Genomic DNA, 17,405 nt, shown 5'->3' with positions numbered 1-17,405 from the left:
CTGAACAAAACTCGCGAGTAAAATTTGGGAAATACAAGAAACTGAGTATTAAAAAAACTCGTTCACATATTTTTATTCATTCCAGTGTCAAGAACGGTCACTGAGGCAATCACAGCACGCACGTGTAAGCGCTCAACACACCCGCACATTGCATGGAGAAATCCCACTCAATTTTCTACTGCAAAAATTTATTACCGATTTCCGAGGAATATCCTGCAAACTGGTCATGCAACACTGATCTTGATAATACACTGAAAAGCATCCCGAAAATCTAATGGGCATAGATGCATAGATTATAAACCAGACCGGGCCGCGGGGGTGTTGACCCCCGGAACTCTCCAGGTAAACTCCAGGTAATACCACGAGCGGGGATAGAACCTGCGATGAGAGAGTCTCAAAACTCCAGACCGTCGCGTTAGCCACTGAACCAGCTAGCCACAAGAAGATTCGTCCAACTAGGTATATTTCTACACCATAGGCAGGTTAGCATAGGCACCACTGTGACCACAAATGCAAGTTTTTACAGACGAATCTCCGGCTAGCGTGGCAGTGACGAACTCTAGCTCAAATCCCCTCAAAGCCGTTAACATGACTCACGAAATCGTAATGACACGATTGCAAACAAACCACACCATGCGTAGATTATATTAGATTTTGAAGCCGAAAGAGGCTAGTTTGTGTTGCTCATATCAGTAGTGGCTAGTGTACATTTTGTGGATGGTAGCGGCTACTTTGGTATAAACTTTAGTAGAAGATGCTGACAAATTGGCTTAAAAAGAGACATAAGCACATACTATGACATAGAAAACGTTTCGAATTTTGGACCGTGAACAAGGTCCCAAGACCAAAACGTTTTCCATAAGACACCTGCTGTCTGCTGTCCCTATTCACCCATCAGTAAAATGGGCACCTGGGTGTTAGTCGACTGGTGTGGGTCGCATCCTGTGACAAAATTGACCTAATTTGCCAGAAATGCTCTGCATAACAAGGGGCTTTCTATATAATAGTATGTCATTGATGTCGGCTAGGTCTGTATGCCTTGTACATGTACTTGTAGAAATATATATTATTAATGTTCTGGTGTTTGCTTATGTCTTTAAAACAATCGGCTAGTTTATGTACCTTCTGTCCATCCTGTGGACGGTAGAGCAAGAGTATTCAGTGTATACAGAACTCTCAGTTTAAAGTTTTGATAAGTATTTTATTCATAATTTTAAAACTTTTTGTGTACTCTTCTGTAGTTACAGGAGGTAGAGTCTACTCTCCCGATACAACCTCTTAAACTTCTCTTACTGGATTTACTTCCTCCTATCCTATAGCGTCCTCTCATACCTATTCTTAAGGTATATACGGAGTCTGCCGCCTACTTTTTCGTCAGTCATTCCTCTTTTTTGATCACCCTGAAGCTGAAGAAATACTTCCTAACATCCCTTCGACTCATCTGTGTCATTAACTTCCGACTGTGCACTCGTCTATCCGCTCGCCATCCCTTAAACAGTATTTATGTCCGCCCTATTAATTTCCCATATTTCGTCTTTAGTAAAGTTCCCTTATCAGGTTCAGTTCCTTGATCCTCTCTTAGTACCTCAGTCATACCTCTGGAAGTAGTCTCATTGCAAGTCTTTGCACTTCTTCCAGTTTCCAGTTTCTTCATACTTATCAGGTGTGGGTTCCATGCTAGTGCTACACACTCGAAGATAATCCTAACATGTAAAGGGTCGTGAATGACTTAGCGAGATTCCTGAACGCTACTTAGCATCCCGTGCAGAGAATATGCGTTGATGTTTGCTGGCGATCTGATCGGCACTGTCTTCTGAGTGAAGTTTGTTGCTTCTGTCCCTGAAGTATATCCAGTCTCCAGCCTTTTGCCCCTTTCGTAATTTTCATAACCTTGCATTAACTGAGATTGAATTGTCGCTTGTCTGACTAATCTTTCAGAATGACCAGGTCCATTTGTAGCATTTCTGTGTCTTACCGTATTTCTTACCAGTAATCAAAGGTAGGTAGTGATCTCTCTCTCTCTCTCTCTCTCTCTCTCTCTCTCTCTCTCTCTCTCTCTCTCTCTCTCTCTCTCTCATACAGTGTACATATATGGGAAAACCGTTAGGGAGCTACTGGGATTTTGAGTGTCTCAATGGAAAACAAAGCGAGAAAGACTTGAGAACCATTGAACTAGCCGCTCAGGCAGCACAACTAGAACTAATCATAAAGTAGGAATTACCACAAATATTCATCATGCCACAGTAGAGAGAGGGGAAAGAACAAGAATCTAAAAGATTAGTGGTGGTAGCAACTAATATTTCTCGAAACAAGGGACGTTTTCAATGGTCTTATTCAACACTGGAAGTTCATTTCTAATTTGAAATCTGGATAAACAGCAAAAATTCCCAGTTAACATAAGGAAATTATGAAATTCAGATGGTCCTTTGAGAAGTAATGGAGGATTGTTGCCGATAAATATGAAGACAAAGTAAAAAAAAAAAAAGCTTTCATTTATCAAAGCTCCTCTTTTTGTAGAGCTTAAGCTATAAAGATCTAGCTTATAGTACCCCCTCAAGGGAGGTTCATTGACGCTGGTGAGGGGCTCTTGATCTAGGGAATTGGATCTATGCTCCAGTTATCTGAATTAAGCCTGTATACCTTCCATCCCCTCCCCAAAGGCGTTGTATAATCCTACGGGTTTAGATCTCCCCCATGATTATAATAATCTAATTTATAGTTAAATATTGCGCTAATGTTTGTTCTGTAAATTTGCATTCAGATGGTGAAGATATTTTTGTACCACTAAATTATGGGAAAACGTTTTACTGGTATAAACACAAACATATTAGACACGAAAGTCCCCGTCAGGAGGCACCATCCTTAACGAAAGTCCTCATACTAGTTTTATCCTATTTAAAATTACATGATTTGTAGTTTCACTGGAATCATAAGCTCGTGTAACTAAATCAGCGTTATTACTACTTTTAAATTGTAAGCTACAATAAGGAGAGTATATATCGAACGGCAAAAACCTTCAACATCAGCAAATAAATTGAGATTTACATGGAAATACCTCCACTTATGTCGTTGTGTTAAGTAGAAGCTGTTTAAAAAAAGATACATGAAATGCAAGCAGCAGAATAAATTGCATGGCGGGGCAATGAGTCCTGTTGTAACAATGGATGGTACAGGAATACCGAGAGTCGTGTACACACAAGCAGTAATTGGAAACTTTGATCCAAGTTTCGCTTTTTCAGATCAATGGAATGTCTAGGACAAGGAGCGAGGGTTATATGTTTGAGAGTTTAATCTTCTTGGTCTCCGGACCAGGCTTTGTTCAGCTTTGTTGCTAAGGTTCTGGCAATTTGTAGTTTGTTGAATATACGTTTTGAAAGTGTTCAGTTCTTTTTTTTTTTTTTGTCATGATTATCATTAAAACATTGGACTAAAGACTGTACACCTTTTAGAACAAGGGTTTATAATAAAAGTTAAGGAAATGAACACCATCGAAAGGTATATTTGACAAATTACTAAACATTGCAAACCCTCAACCGTTCAGTTGCTGAACAACGCCTGTCGTTGAGAGCAACTATAGTTGGTCTCAACGGAGAATGACCAGCTATAGTTGATCTCAATCTGGGGAAAAAATAAAAACATACCACGGGTGGGGATAGAACCCGTGATTAGTCTCAAAACTCCAGACCGTCGCGGAGTTTTGAGACAGGTCCTAACGCTAGCCTTGGAGTTACTCTTCCTGATAAAAGCACACAAGATATACACACACGCATACGATCTCGATTCGTTCAAGGTTGTCCATCCTCGGTGTTTACTCTGTTGCCTTCACGTCCTATTACTATATATTGATCTATACCCGGGTCCGCCAGTGTTGTGCCATGTCACTGAGTAACTACACGTTACGCTTTAGACAAATTACCCCATCCTTTACCGCTTAAAGAAATTAAACTATCTTATTCGGTTCAGTTAAACTGAGTAAGTACAGAGCAAGCTTGGCTCTAAACCGCGGGAAATATATCAGCAGTACTATTCTTGGTACACACACACACTTACTCTCCCTACTTGCCTACCTACTCAAGCCAAAGAACTACAGCATGCCACTAGAGCCGGGACAACTATCGTACACTTGGAATACTGTAAATGTCGCAGTATTGAACAGGATAGTAACGAGGTACTGAATTACAAACCATTATCACTGACATAATGAGAGATAAAGAAGAGGCTTACTAGGAACGCAAAGAAGCTGGACATCACTACAAGAAATATTTAAAACCTTGAATTTCTGGAAATCTTGCCTGTCGAACCTTCCAGAGTTAATATGGACAATGGTAAACTGCGTATTAATATTTGCAGGAAAACATTTGATATTGCGCCTCAACAGAAACTGACAAATCAGAAAAGCCAGCACAGGCACAAGGTAAAGGGCTACTGCGGATCAAGGTACACCTATCGATAACACCTGTCTCATCCTGAAATACTTTTCAAGATGAGACAGGATAACGAATGGGATCCCTCGTAAATCAGTACTAGATCCGTTACCATGACCTGCTAGAAGGGGCTGACTCTTTCGTATTATTGTTTGCCGATGTTGTAACACTAAGGGCAATAACGAAAGAGGATAAAGAAAAGTTATAGAACATTTTGAACAAAGTGGTCATATATGTAGCTACCGAAGTTTAACACAGACAAATGTAAGATTTAAAATGGGGAGGGAGCGAGAAAACTAGGTAGAGTGCAGTTTAAGAGGTGACAGATATCACTGAAAGACGTTCAGAAAAGCATCACACCAAATATATCGCCAGAGGTGACATAAGCTTCGTAACATAGGCACCATATGCGAGATTAGTTAATGGCAATACTGCCCTCAGGGACATTAAGAATCTTTTAGGTCAGGACACTACATATGACATATGTCAAACCTATCAGAGTACGCAGCATCAGCATGTAGTCCACACCTGGTTAAGCAAGTTCGGAAACTAGAAAATCCATGTGTTTTCGCAGATGAGGGAACTGAGCTATGAGAGGAGGTTAAAGAAATTTAATCTTCTAACTTTTAAAGATAAGACGACTTAAGAAGACATGATTGCGGTGTACAAAATACTCCAGAGAACTTGACAGAGCAGGTGGGGGACACTGAAATGCAAGACACATTGACTAAGAGCACAAATGAGCCACAGGAAATATTTCTTCGGGAAATATGCTTGATTAGGTAATGAAAGAAGCTAATGAAATGATATGAAATACGCAATTTCAATAGCATCTCCGATAAGGCAAGATGCCGACTAATTGCCAGGCATTTTTGGTATCTGGCTGAGAGACCAGATACCAAAAAATGCCTGGCAATTAGTCTGAGGAGCCATGAGCTAAGACCCAACCTCGACCCTCAAACACAACTGTGTGTACACACACACACACACACACGGGGCCAGGAGCTACGACTCGAACCCTGCAACCACAAATAGGTGTAAGTACACAGTTACACCCACTGACAGGTAAGTGCACACCCTTCATATTTGTGCATAAATCATGAGTAAATTATCGTTAACTATGTGCGTTATAAATAATAATTAAGCAACAGACTGGGTAATAAGCAAGGACACATTACTCCGGGTAAATAACAAGGCTAAATATTCTAACGTCTAGCTGAATTATGACCTGGAGGGTTGTAACAACAGAGAATAAGTTTGTTTCTTTTTTAATATACTTTTCTCTGCCTGTTGTAAAAGTTACTCTGTGAGATTTGGTGGCTGTGTAAGGTACTTTGTGGGAGCTGGTGGTTGTGTAAGGTACTCTGTGAGCTCTGTGAGGTACCTTTTAAGCTCTGGTGATTATTTAAGGAGCTTTCTGAGCTATGATGGTTGTGTAGGGTACTTTTGAGCTCTGGTTGTGTGATAGTTTAAGCTCTACTTAACTACTTAGTGGTCGTTCCAAGGGTAAATGCTCCCCGCGGCTCTGTCCTTGAAAATAAATGCCAACAGCATTTGGAGGTCCCAGGCGGTTACCCATCCAAAGTACTAACCACACTCAAACTATGTGGTATTTTGAGATCTCTGTTTTTTATGTATTGTATTTTTGAGCTCTGTATAATTCGTCAGCCTTGGTGGCTGTGTATGGTGCTTTCTAAGCTCTTCTGGCTGCGTAGGGTAATTTCTGAACTTCGTGAGCTCTGATGAGTGTATAGCGTGCTTTTTGAGCTCTAGTGAGTAAGATTTTTTGTGAGCTCTGGCTCTTTAAGGTGCATTCAATCTCTGATGGTTGTTTGAGGTAATTAATTACTCGCCCTGACAAGAATGACTAACCTAACGTAGAGATTATTAAATTAATTAAAAAAATATATCCGTCGTTCAGTGTTGTGGATTGAACTCTCTTGCTATTTTATTTTTAAATCGATTCTCAGTTTTTTCTTTATTGAAATAGTGTTGGGACAGTGACAATGGATGTTGGTATATAATTTTTTTAATATATAACTGAAGTTTAATTACAAATTCTCAGAAGTGTTGTGTCTGTAATTACTGTGTGTGTGTGTGTGTGTGTGTGTGTGTGTGTGTGTGTGTGTGTGTGTGTGTCAGTGTGTTTATGTTTTAAAGTTGTGCTCAACGAATTGTTTGCAGGGGTTGAGGCTTGGTTCCCGGACCTGCCTCTTATTTTCAAGAAATGGACTATATTTATAGATTTCTGGCCTCTTAAGCCCTATCGTATGTACTCCAGAAACTGCGTATAGAAGTTGCCTCCATCACCACATCAACAGGTGCTCCTGACTGCCTCTGTGCAGCTAGTGACGTGCCGATGGCTGTGGAAGATGTTTTAGGTTTGCCAAGTTTTCGTCGTGACTTTACTACCGAGATGCCTGTAGGGACCTCGAGGAAACTTTTTGGGCCTTTTAACGTAATAAGTTTCCCGTTAATACTGGAAAATATTTGTTTGGTAATTTTTTACTTCATATTTAATTTTATCCTTGTTTTTATTGTATTTTATTTGGATTTTTATGATTGAGTGCTGAGTGACCTCTACGATCAGTGTTCCGTAAATGTGCCAACTATCTACTTACCACATAATCAAACTCATTCCATTTGTTTACCGGTATTTTTCCTGTTAATATTAATATATATTGATCGATGGTGAGTGTTTGCATTAAATATTTTATCTTCAAGAACAAAAAATCTGCATGAATATGTTTTGATCATGTTTCAGGATACTGTATCAGTTGTGTAATATACTGTATCAGAAACGTAATATTTAATGAATGAATCTCTCTCAACATACAATTAGATAAGTGTAGTAAACGTTCATCTGACACTAGCTCTCATGTAGACAAAGCTGAACGCGTGCTGTATATTTCGGCCTCGCGCAGAGAACTTCTTCAGTAGTCAGCGGACTTTCTACTAAAGAGGGGCCCTAGTGGTAAGCAGAAATATACAGCACTTTTCTGCGTAATTTGAAATGGGGTAATTAGGCAAGTACCGCTATACGTCTCTCACTTATTGGACAGAAGATCGAGCCTCCACCATTCCTTGTGCTGAGTGACACCCTTAGATTTAGCATTTCATATTACTGTAATAATTAATAACCCTATTCTTCTGTGTGAATTCGCTTGCCTCTCACGACATATGAGCATATGCACTCCAACTGTCACCAAAAAAAAATGTTTGCTGTATAATGAATAATACTGAGGAATATACATGCTGATTCTGCACCTGCATTCAGCATAATCGTATCAGAGATGAATTAGTGTATGTGTGTGTGTGTTTTACAGGCTCGGCTCGGCAGCGGGCACTTCAGGCAGAGCGAGAAGCCAGACTAGCTGACAAGCCTGACACGGCTCTCAAGCCCAACATTGAGATCCTCTCCCTGGACGGTGTCATTGGCGGGGTGGTCCAGGATAGTGAGGGCAGACTTCTCACCTCCAGACCTGACCAGCTGGAACTCACCTACGAGATTCGAGTTGGGGGAGACGGTCGGGGAGACAATGAGGTTGGTATGGTTGCCGCAAACTCTCAAGAGGCGTGGGAGTCGGACGGTGAGGAAGGTGGAGGTGCAGACGGGAGGAGACGCTCCAGGAAACACAAAGCCAATGGTCATTTGACAAAAGGTAACATATATTCATTACTTTATTCAGCTCTCGTTGCCTTCAAACGCTTCTTCCTTCAAGCTATTATCAGTATAACAATAGCACTAACATCAATAATAATGTCACTGGGTCCAAGATATTGAAGCTATGCTCCCCTATCCTGGATCAGTCATGATTACCTCTCATCCTTCAGCATTTCCTCATGGCTTATAATTAACTCGTTTTTACACTTTTTGTTTCATTTCTCTATTTCCACACAACTCATTTCCGAACATCTCGTGAAAATCTATTTTCCTCAGGTTTATCCCTCTAGAGAAAGCCCAGCTAGCACCTCAGGAGAAACTGATTTCCTGTAGTTCCCCTCAAAGTCTAATTCAGTTTGTCTCCCGCAGAAAAGTTGTCATCACGGCTGAACGCGGTGCTTCAGGAGAAGACTGACGCTGAAGACCTTCGTCAGAAACTCTTCAACAAAGCCAGAAACCTTCACGAACAGATCCTGAGAGTCAGAGAAAAGGTAAGGACACTGGAGAGAAAATTAAAGACCGAGGACCAGTAGAGAAATGAAATACCCGAAATAAAACTAGGACAAAAGAGGGGAGTTCAATATTGGAAAATAGTGATGTACGCTAATAACTCCATTTAAGGCGGGTTAAAACTGAATATCTTGGCCTCCTCATTTTGAAGAGGTCCAGTTGGTGTAATTAAACAACCGAGGCATTCGAACTGTAACTTGACACCTTCAGGAAAGCCAAGGACCTACATCTCAACACTGTCGAGTGTCCTAGAAGCTGTAGCTCGTTACCCCTCAAGAGGCCCAGGATCTGTAGCCCAACACCTTGAAGAAAAAGACATTTTATTCGGATTATGAACCAGGAGTGTTAGTAATCCAGGATAACCAAATAGACAAGTCGACTGATTGTGTGGCTTATTTTCATCGGAGTACTCTAATCCTCTTTTCCATGATACAACCCACACCAGTCGACTAATACCCAGGTACCTACTTAGTACTAGGTGTTATTATTTTTTGTTGGCTCTTAAGTGTTGGTAACAAAGATAGCGGCAACATCTCTGGGAATATCTTAAAGCTGTTCGGCTACATAGAAGTTGGAAGAAGAGGAAGAAGAGTATACAAGGATGTTTATTATCTTGGGGGGATGGGGGTTTCAGAAGACCTTGCGTGTAAATGAGATAGGAATGTGCAGTTTCGCGAAAGCTAGTTGGAGTTAATACATTCATCTGCGAGATATTTTGGGAAACAAATCTAAATGCCCTAAAGCAAAATGCAATGACCACCACACCTTTCATCTACTTTTCTCAGTGGAAAGAGGTGCCTTGATATCATGACATGAAGAGTAAGTGTATGTAGGTGTACGCAACGTACTGGCTCACCATGGCACATACTGTACGTGTCATGGTGAACTGCGCTTTCTAGGGCAGAAACTACCAAGTGTTAAAAAATACACCGGTGGTGGCCTGGTGGCTAAAGCTCCCGCTTCACACACGGAGGGCTCGGGGTCGATTCCCGGCGGGTGGAAACATTTCGACACGTTTCCTTACACCTGTTGTCCTGTTCACCTAGCAGCAAATAGGTACCTGGGTGTTAGTCGACTGGTGTGGGTCGCATCCTGAGGGACAAGATTGAGGACTCCAATGGAAATAAGTTACAGTCCTAGATGACACACTGACTTTCTTGGGTTATCCTCGGTGGCTAACCCTCCGGGGTTAAAAATCGGAACGAAATCTTATCTTATAATCTCAATGACATCGAGATTATAAACCTTGACAAGTGAGCAAGCTTCTATGTAAATATTGTATTTATTTTATTAATATAATAGTGCATGCAGGGTATTCTAAACCATTATTTACTCTGCCGAGGGACCAGGTGAACAGATAATAGCTCGGCATCATTTAAATTCTATACGATCGATGCTACTGGTACACGCCAGTCAGGCGACCTTCCTTACCTGGAGAGAGTTCCGGGGGTCAACGCCCCCGCGGCCCGGTTTGTGACCAGGCCTCATGGTGGATCAGAGCCTGATCAACCAGGCTGTTACTGCTGGCTGCACGCAATCCAACGTATGAGCCACAGCCCAGCTGGTCAGGTACCGACTTTAGGTGCTTGTCCAGTGATTGCTTGAAGACAGCCAGGGGTCTAATGGTAATCCACCTTATGTATGCTGGGAGGCAGTTGAATAGTCTCGGGCCCCTGACACTTATTGTATTGTCTCTTAGCGTGCTAGTGACACCCCAAGCTTCTCATTGAGCGGATGTTACATCGTCTGCCGATTCTTTTGCTTTCGTTGTGAGTGATTTTCGTGTGCAAGTTTGGTACTAGTCCCTCTAGGCTTTTCCAGGTGTATATAATCATGTATCTCTCCCGCCTGCATTCCAGGGAGTACAGGTTCAGGAACTTCAAGCACTCCCAGTAATTGAGGTGTTTTATCTCCGTTATGCGCGCCGTGAAGGTTGTCTGTACATTTTCTAGGTCAGCAATTTCACTTGCCTTGAAAGGTGCTGTTAGTGTGCAGCAACATTCCAGCCTAGATAGAACAAGCGACCTGAAGAGTGTCATCATGGGCTTGGCATCCCTAGTTTTGAAGGTTCTCATTATCCATTCTGTCATTTTTCTAGCAGATGCGATTGATACAATGTTATTGTCCTTGAAGGTGAGATCCTCTGACATGATCACTCCCAGGTCTTTGACGTTGGTTTTTCGCTCTATTTTGTGGAAGGGATTTGTTTTGTACTCTGATGAAGATTTAATTTCCTCATGTTTACCATATCGGAGTAATTGAAATTTCTCATTGTTGAACTTCGTATTGTTTTCTGCAGCCCACTGAAAGATTTGGTTGATGTCCGCCTGGAGCCTTGCAGTGTCTGCAATGGAAGACACTGTCATGCAGATTCGGGTGTCATCTGCAAAGGAAGACACGGTGCTGTGGCTGACATCCTTGTCTATGTCAGATATGAGGATGAGAAACAAGATGGGTGCGAGTACTGTGCCTTATGGAACAGAGCTTTTCACCGTAGCCGCCTCAGACTTTACTCTGTTGAGTACTACTCTTTGTGTTCTGTTTGTGAGGAAATTATAGATCCATCTACCAACTTTTCCTGTTATTCCTTTAGCACGCATTTTGTGCGCTATTACGCCATGGTCACACATCTGCATTCTTTTAGTCTTCTAGTGCATCTAATCTTGTCAACAGAAGGAAAAGTTTTCTCTTGTCAACATCACTTCTCTTTGCAATTTCTTAGGCTTTACCTGAAAGTTTAGTAATTAGGAAGCTTCAAAGCTGTGTTTTCCAATTTTTTTTTACGTGAAGCCGCCTCCTCCATTAAACATACAAGGGATGATGATCTACTTCGAATAAATTTTGCCTTTAACACGAATTTTACAATGACCGCTCTCATAAATTTGCTAAAATTTGTAATATTGCAGTCACGATGTTTTTTTGTTATTATCTTGTTAAATTTTTTGTACATGTGTGGAAAATTATTTGGTCTCCCCAAAAATTCCACGGATGGACAGCGTATGAGGTTTAGGAGCCCCCACATCCACCCAAACAAAACACTAGTTGGCAGAGGCAGTGAGATTGTACGTACTGATTGATATATTTATCCTTCATGGAAGGTTTAAGTAGGTTTATACAGTTACTAACTAATATTAGAATTAGTGACGTAACCTTAGATATTAATAATGTAGCCTTAGACTTTAACATAGGTGGGCTTTGGCCTTAATATAGGCAAATATTAGGTTATATTAGCTAAGAGCTGGCAACCCCACACTTGAAGGGAAGCGGGAGCGGGTCAGAGAAGATGCTAACACCTCCTTCAAGACAATACACTGTTGAGAGCAGAAGGTCTCGGGAGCTACAGCTGAGAACTCCATATATCTTCAAAATATCAGCCTGAATTTCACTGAGAGGCTTCCAGAAGTACTCAGGACTAGTCTCTCACCAGACACCCCTTAGTAAGATGCTCTCCAACATTTTCCTGTATTTAGTTGGTCAATGTTGTATGGGAGAGTGTGGGAAATTTGAGCTTAGGGTCACAAGGTGGGCGAAAGGCCACAGACCAGTACGTTTATGGGCATCTCCTCAGAAGTATTAGTCTAGAAGCTAGTGTTACTTACTGCATAAATATTGCTTAGGAAATGCCCATTGAATTCAGGGATCTCTAAGGTGCAGGCAGCGATACTAATACCATCTGAATACTTGCAGAAATAAGTCATTCACTGCATGTGGTTTCTAGAAGAGAGGGACCAGAGGAATCTAGTTTGCTTGGGTAGAATCAGGGGATTTCTAGTAACATAGTCTCCACCACCAAGTAAGTCGGTCCTTTGTTCGTGCAAGTAGTTAGGAATTTCTTGCAAGATCACTTGCATTTGGAAATATCCTAAAAGCCGCTTGTGAGACTAACACAATTAATCACAGGGTGTCTGTGTCAACAGTACTTGCCAGGGTGAGCAGCTCGCAAGGAGGCAGTCCACACAAGATTTCCATATTGGTCCTTCGAACTGGATGTGAAATAGCTAGTTTAGCAGGCAAATTGGTCTTAATTCAGCTAGGCCACAGTTATGTACCAGGGATTAATAAAATTTAGGTTAAGTTAGCTCACAGCTTGGCCCAGAGACATACATTAGGCTAGGCTAGGCAAACTACTCACAGAAGTTATTTATTTACAGTGATTTAAAGGAAAACCAGAGTAGGCTAGTTTAGCTTGTGAATTTAATTATTTACAGTGAATTTGCAAGGTAGCCACAGTTAGGTTACACCTTTGCAATATTACCATCCAAAATACTGTATCACCACTCTTTCACTGTTCCCTCATTAGCGAAGCACCACCTTTGAGTTATCTTTACCTTAACTGAGCTCCTGACCTACAGCGGCGGCAGGAATGGTGGACAGCGTGGATTGATGCTCGCAGAATCGGCACACAGCTAGAGGAGCGACAGGCAGGGCTGAGGAATGAACTGGACTCTCTTCATCGTCGCATCATTGGTTCCATCATCAAGCGGGAGCCTCTCATCACGGGTGTGAAGGACGAGCCTTCCAGGAGGGTCTGTATACAAACATCTCGTTCTTTTAATGGTTTTTCTGTATAGGTTTCAATCTTACTAGTTTACTATTTTGCTTGATGTCATCACTGCCTCATTAGGTTACTCGTTCTGGGCATCACTGGTTTAGTGATTCTGTATCTTTGGTTTGCCAGAATACTATATCACTGGCTTGTTCCTTGTACAGTGGAACCCCGGATTTCTGCCGTAATCCATTCCAAAAGGTCGGCCTAAATCCAAAAAGGCCGAAAACCAAAGTAATATTTCCCATAAGAATTAATGCAAATACAATTAATCCATTCCAGAAGGAGATTTCCAGCCTTTTCATTCCTCCTAGGAACTTTTCCTCCCCATTCCCCCCACTCAGAAATTCCCACGACAATTACCTGATGCTACTTCACTTCCTTCTCACCCTCCTCAGAAACGACTGACCCATCACGCCCTCCCTTTCCACGATCAGTTTCGAACTGTACAATGGATTAAATTCTTTACGACCCACTTCCTCTACTGCCCCTCTTTCCGACCATAGTATTGGTAATGCACTCTTATGCCATGTTGGTAGAGATGTATCCTCCCACGCTCTCAAGAGTAGTACACTCATCATTACTGTCCAGAATGCTAACCATGACCTTCCGCTTCTTTCACATATCGATACTATTCCTATCACTATCAAAAAACATCATTCCCTCAATTCTTGTAGTGGTGTTGTGATAAAAACACAGGCCTTATCTCTAGGCTTTATTGAACATAGAATCTTCATAGTACTTCTGCAACAACAAAATATGACTAGTACATCTAAAAACGGCTTCTACAGGGATGGTGATGTCTTGCATATGTCAAGAGAAAAGTTATAGCTACAGGCCACATATTTAAACTCACCATGTAATCTGCATCACTAATATATGGATAGAAGAGAAGAGAATCACACACCATGTGTTGGCGCCCATGACACACACCGAACTGTTGTTGTTGTTAAGGGCCCCGAGAGGTGGTGCAGTATTATCCTGCTGCTGCTTCCCACAGGAGCAGTATCACTACAATCTCCCCCTTCTAAAATATCAGACACAGTAATCTCCCAAACTGTTAGGTGGGCGACGTACACGTCCCGACCTTCGTAGCCCTTGAGCCTCTTCACCAGGTTCAATATTTTCCAGCGGGGTTTGACTAACTGCTGGAGCAGAATCCTCTATTTCCGTAGGGGTAGTCTCAAGGGGCTTTCCAGGAGAAAACGAAGCATCTTTCACATCTGTTGGTGTATCTTGAGATTCCACACTAATGGGGATTTCAACTGGGGCTAAATGTCTTGTAGATACTGTAGTCTCTTCACCATTTTTAGCGAATGTGGGCGTAATGTGGATTAGCTTGCAGGAGCTCTACCTCTTCCACTAAAGGATCAGTCTTGTTCATCCTACGGTGACTCTTCAGGAGAACGAGGCTCCCGTAGAGGAACGACGTGAATAGTTGAGGAGTCTTTCATAAGGGGTTGCATTAGTAGCTGTGCACAGCAATGATTTAATAGTGAAGAGCATCAGGTAGGACAGTTTGCCAGTGTTGAACAGGTAGATTGCGCGACTTCAATGTCATTGTAACTGCCTTCCATATAGTACCATTGAACTGCTCCACTTGACCATTGCCTTGAGGGTTGTAGCTTGTTGTTCTGCTGCAGGCAATACCTTTGCTAGCCAAAAACTCCTGAAGTTCGTTACTCATGAACGAGGATCCCCTGTCTGAATGGATATAAGCTGGCATACCAAAAATAGAGAACAACTGTGAAAGACAACTAATAACAGTTGAAGCAGTCATATTTGCACAGGGGAATACAAAGGGAAACCTTGAATATTCATCTACTATGTTAAGGAAATACCTATTCTGATTTGTGCTTGGTAGAGGTCCTTTGAAATCTATATTCACTCTCGAAAGGCTGGGTGGATTTTATGAGATGAGTCTTCTTTGGCTGATGAAAGTTTGGCTTGCACTCTGCACATACTCTGCATGCTCTGATCACTTGTCGCACATCTTCCACTGAGTAGGGCATGTTCTTTGATTTGACAAAATGGTACAGGCGTGTAACTCCTGGGTGACACAAAGCCTTGTGGAGCGCTGAGAGTGATTGCAAATCATGACATGCTGCTCCACAGTGAGACCTAGAGAATGCATCAGGTGAGATGTTCTCTTGACCCGGTCGGTACAGAATATCAAAGTCAACACGATAGTTCTATCCTCCAGCGTAATATCTTGTCATTCTTTATCCTACTTTTGTGCTTCTTGTCGAACATATACATCACGGACCGTTGGTCAGTCCTTATGGTGAAATGTCTACCAGTTAAATAATGCCTCCAGTGGCAAACTGCTTCTATGATGGCCTGGGCTTCCTTTTCTACAGCAGCGTAACATTTCTCTGATCCTTGAAAAGTTCTCGAAAAGAAGGCTACTGGTCGTCCTGCCTGAGATAAGACTGCAGCAATGGTAATGTCAGATGCGTCCGTTTCCACTTCGAATGGTAGGGACTCATCAATGGCTTGAACTACTGAGTTTTCAATGTCCTGTTTGAGAGTATGGAAAGTGGCTTCTGCTTCCTTTGTCACAGGAAATGTGGTAGCACTCAATGGGCGGACTTTACTTGAATAGTTGTAGATCCATTGTGAGTAATAAGCAAAGAGACCAAGAGTTCTTCGGAGTGACTTTTTATCTTGAGGCATTGGAAGTTCCCGTAGAGGTCGTAGTCGTTCAGGGTCTGGGAATATTGAACCTCCTTCCACTACATAACCAAGGATGCTAAGCCTTTTAGTTGAAAAAGTGCACTTTTCCTCATTGTAACTGATATTTTTCTTCTTGGCAGCTTCCAAAAACTTATCAAGGTTTGCATCATGTTCCTCCTGGGTCTTGCCACAAATGGTAACATTATCTAAATACGCGTAAGTTCCCATGAGTTGCTCTTCCTGAATGAGTGAATCCATAATTCGTTGGAAGCAGGCTACCCCATTGGTGACTCCAAAAGGGACTCTGGTAAACTGATACAGGCCATCACTAGCCTGAAACGCTGTGTATGGTTTATCTTCATTCCTTATAGAGACTTGATGATAGGCACTCTGTAGATCAATTGTGCTAAACACATAGTACTGAGCAATTTTGTTCACTGTATCATCAATTCGAGGTAGAGGGTACCCATCAAGAAGTGTAAATTTGTTGATTGTCTCGGAGTAATCGATAGCCAGTCTCCGTTTCCTATAATCATCTTTAACAACAACCTGTGCACGCCAAGGGGAATTACTCGGTTCTATAATACCCTCCTTCAGCAGCCTCTGAATTTCTTTCTCAATGAACATCCGATCCTCATAAGAATAGCGGCGTGACTTAGCTGATATAAGATGGCAATCCGCGGTAAGATTTGCAAACAGCTTTGGTGGGTCTACCCTTAAAGTGCTAAGTCCACAGACAACAAGAGGAGGCAGTTCACCTCCATATGTTAAGGTGACACTACCATGCAGCTTCTGAAAGTCCTGACCAAGGATAACATCAGAGCACAGTTGTGGCAGAATAGCTAAATGTACATCTTGATAATCCTTTCCATTAACTCTGAGATTTACCTTACAAAACCCTAAGGTCTGAATAGAGAGAGATGTTGATGCCATGGAAACGGTACCTGATGAGTGATGTACAGTCAAGGAGTGGCGTTTAAATAAGTCCAGGTTGATGAAACTCTGAGCTGCCACTATCAATAAGACCATCTACTTCTGTTCCTTTGATGAATACTTTCACAACAGCCTTTGACAGTGAATTTGGAGTAGCCGCAGAAGTCACTGTTGCTAGAGTCGCATGATCACTGGAATGTGTGGAGGCACTAGCTCTTGTTGATGCATTAGCACGACATACTTTAGCAAAGTGACCTTTCTTGTGGCATTTATGGCACATTGCTTTACGAGCAGGACACTTTGGACGTGGATGTCTTGAAAAACCACAAAAGAAACACACCGTACCTGCTGCTGTTGTCACTGAGGCAGGTTCCACAGTAACTTCATTGCAAGAGTCTTGGTCAGGAATTGCAGCACTTGCCACTCCAGAAGGCTGAATGGTACTGTATACTTCAGAATTCTTCTGGGCTGAATCTAGAGCTCTTGCCTGGTCAAAGGCAGCGGCTAAGTCGAGAGTTTTATTCTCCAATAAATGCTGCCTTATTATTGGTGATTGCAGGCCACTGATAAAAGCATCCCTGATGGACTCTTCACAATACTGAGCAGCTGTCACTGCTTGGAAGTGACAGTCCTTACCTAAAATTTTCAGTCC

General features: G+C 41.9%; 1 protein-coding gene across 1 annotated transcript in view; it reads left to right on the top strand.

The window, feature by feature from the left end:
• The window catches only part of LOC128694518 (uncharacterized), a 112,058-nt gene that overhangs the window by 81,206 nt on the left and 13,447 nt on the right, over window positions 1–17,405 (top strand). The window contains exons 7-9 of the mRNA XM_070097840.1: window positions 7,751–8,086; window positions 8,458–8,579; window positions 12,951–13,124. Coding sequence (XP_069953941.1) covers window positions 7,751–8,086; window positions 8,458–8,579; window positions 12,951–13,124 — 632 coding nt within the window. The remainder of the gene's footprint in view (window positions 1–7,750; window positions 8,087–8,457; window positions 8,580–12,950; window positions 13,125–17,405) is intronic.

This window comes from Cherax quadricarinatus, chromosome 60 (assembly GCF_038502225.1).
Source record: "Cherax quadricarinatus isolate ZL_2023a chromosome 60, ASM3850222v1, whole genome shotgun sequence".
Classification (NCBI taxonomy): Eukaryota; Metazoa; Arthropoda; class Malacostraca; order Decapoda; family Parastacidae; genus Cherax; species Cherax quadricarinatus.
This window is presented reverse-complemented; position numbering and strand designations above follow the sequence as displayed.